The 2379-nt window shown below is 57.1% G+C and overlaps 1 protein-coding gene across 1 annotated transcript; it reads right to left on the bottom strand.

Moving 5' to 3' along the window:
- Positions 1 to 436: 436 nt before the first annotated feature.
- On the bottom strand, positions 437 to 1863 carry LOC108038385 (segmentation protein fushi tarazu). The gene is made up of 2 exons (XM_017115161.2): positions 1065 to 1863; positions 437 to 921 (listed from the first exon to the last, which is right to left on the bottom strand). Exons 1-2 carry the CDS (start codon positions 1810 to 1812, stop codon positions 446 to 448), a joined length of 1224 nt encoding a protein of 407 aa, XP_016970650.2. The 5' UTR covers positions 1813 to 1863; the 3' UTR covers positions 437 to 445.
- Between the last annotated feature and the right edge of the window lie 516 nt (positions 1864 to 2379).

Below are 2379 nucleotides of genomic sequence, written 5' to 3' on the forward strand. Positions count from 1 at the left end.
TTTCAATAAATAGGAATCTAATATACTTTTGGCTTAACAACTAGCTGTACAAAAACATGTGTCAGTCTCCAAGTCTGTTGGCCATTATCGGCCTCCCAGCTGAGTGTTTTGGGTTTGTGTTTGGCCGCAGCTAATCGATCGCTGAGAACCCATCATGGCCAGCCACTGGGTTCCGCTCGCAGCAAGGATCCTCGTCCTTTCACGGCGCGCAGGCAGAGGCTGCCAGGTCTGCCTGCGCCTCTCTGCCGCTGCACAGCCGCACTCGTCCTTGTGCCCAAAGGCCCTGGGCACCATGGGGAGTGCGCTGCGCCCTCTACTGTGCGACTCATCGCTTCGCAGCTTCGTTCTCGGCTTTCGCCATTTGCGTGTCACCTACAAATGGTCGAGGGAAGTGCGCTTCGGTCGGGTGGCGGTACGGCGGCGGTACTCATCCGCACCGGGGAGCTTAGGGCAGATGGTACAGGTCCTGCGGATGCTGCTGGTAGCTGCACTGCTGCGGGTACTGCTGCGGGTAGGCCTCGTACTGCTGCTGCTGTGGGTAATCGTTCAGCATTCCATAGCTGTGGCCATGGCTGTGGTTGTAGGCGGGGTAGGTGGTGGTTGTGGCGGTGGCTGTGGCAGTGGCCTGGTGGTGCTGGTGGTACATGGGTGGTGCAGTGGCCGCAACCTCCAGAGGAGGCAGCAGCGCCGAGTAGCCGGCACCACAGTGCTCCGGGGAGCTCTCCAGCGTGCGATCCTTCTTGGACTTCATGCGTCGGTTCTGGAACCAGATCTTGATCTGCCTTTCGCTCAAACTCAGGGCATTGGCGATGTCGATGCGACGACGCCGGGTGATGTAGCGGTTGAAGTGGAACTCCTTCTCGAGTTCGAGGGTCTGGTAGCGGGTGTACGTCTGGCGAGTGCGTTTCGAGTCTTTGCAATCTGTAAGCAACAAATGGGAGAAAGATGGGTTAGCTATTGGTTCATTTTAATGTTTTTTTGAAAATATTCAAAATATATTCATATATTTCTTTTCAATATTTTGAACTACTATAGTGCATTTTTAGGGGTGGAACGATGCCTACCTGATGCCAGAGTCTCCTCGATGTGCGACCAATTGAAATCGCCGGCTCCGTTCGGGGCTGTCACAATGCGATGATTGATCTCCTGGCCGACGACTGACGAGGACTTCTCCCCCGGCGACTGGGGTGGGGTGCTGATGCCCTCGACGGGCGGGAGGGAGGTGGGCGTGGTTGGCGGCGGGGTGGCAAAGTCGCCATTCTGCAGATGCTTCTGCGACTGCGACTGCGGCGAGTAGACGTCCAGGTAGTCGACGTCCTCGGAGGCGCAGGGCGTGGGCACGGCCACGTACTCCTGCTCGTAGCTGGGGGCGGGGCTGGCGGCGACCTTGGAGGCCGGGGCCTTCTTCACGGGCTCCACGGTGGTGTAGAAGTAGTCGGGGGTGTACTTCAGCTTCTTCACGGGGTTGGTGAGCAGGGCGCGCAGGGTGCTGGGTCGCTCCTCGACGGCGGCGATAATGGAGGCGGCATCCTCCTCGGCCTTGCGTTTGGCGCTCTTCGGCGGGGGGGTGGTGGGCAGGGTCTGGCTGGTCACGGTCGCCTGCTCCTGGTTGTAGTAGTAGCAGCTCTCGGAGTAACTCTCCTGGGGGTAGTAGCCCTGGTAGCCCTGGTAACTCGAGCTGTTCTGGTAGTAGGCGTTGCTGGCGGAGTTATCGTAGTAGGTGGGCGGCAAACTGTGGGGGTGGTACATGTTGTACATGTTCATGTTGTCGGCGTAGCTGTAATGGCTCTGCTGGCTGTTGGTGGTGGCCATCTCGGATATGTGTGTGTGTAAGTTACTAAACTGCTCTAACTGCGATGTGCACGCAACGCTGGTGGGTTTGCGAATGAGCTGGTCCTGCCGCAGATCCTGCATATATAGCAAAATCAGAGTGCTCTCGGCACACGCTCGCCGTTATAGCGCATAAATATCCCTGCGCATGACACTTTGCCGCCTGCTGTTCGCAACCACCCCTCCCGGGAAATGTCCTTGCATTGCCGGCGAGGGGAAGTTATCCGAGGTCCTGCAGACTTTATCCGTATGCGGCCTACCTGCTGCGCTGCTTATTACCTACCCATCGCGCCCATTATCATCGCGAGTTATCCGCCCGCGCACTTCCCCTCCGCGGCGACCTTGAGACGCTGCTTCGGCAGTAATTACTGCCATGAGATGCCTACCTATGAGGTGCGCAGAGCGAGAGGGCCGATCTCCCTCTAATTGCAATAATCATAAAGACATAAAAAGGATCTGTAAACTGTTGCTGAAAACGTTCCCTCGGCAGAGAGGCTTTTTCCCGGCCCGTTCGTTTATGGTTCCCTAAAAATTTCTCTGGATTTTTGG

The sequence above is a fragment of the Drosophila rhopaloa genome, unplaced genomic scaffold (assembly GCF_018152115.1).
Source record: "Drosophila rhopaloa isolate 14029-0021.01 unplaced genomic scaffold, ASM1815211v1 contig_155, whole genome shotgun sequence".
Classification (NCBI taxonomy): Eukaryota; Metazoa; Arthropoda; class Insecta; order Diptera; family Drosophilidae; genus Drosophila; species Drosophila rhopaloa.

Coding starts and splice junctions, on each gene's coding strand:
- LOC108038385 (XM_017115161.2), bottom strand. CDS start 1,812: ATGGCCACCACCAACAGCCAGCAGAGCCATTACAGCTACGCCGACAAC. Junction 922..1,064: donor CGAGGAGACTCTGGCATCAG/GTAGGCATCGTT, acceptor TGTTGCTTACAG/ATTGCAAAGACTCGAAACGC.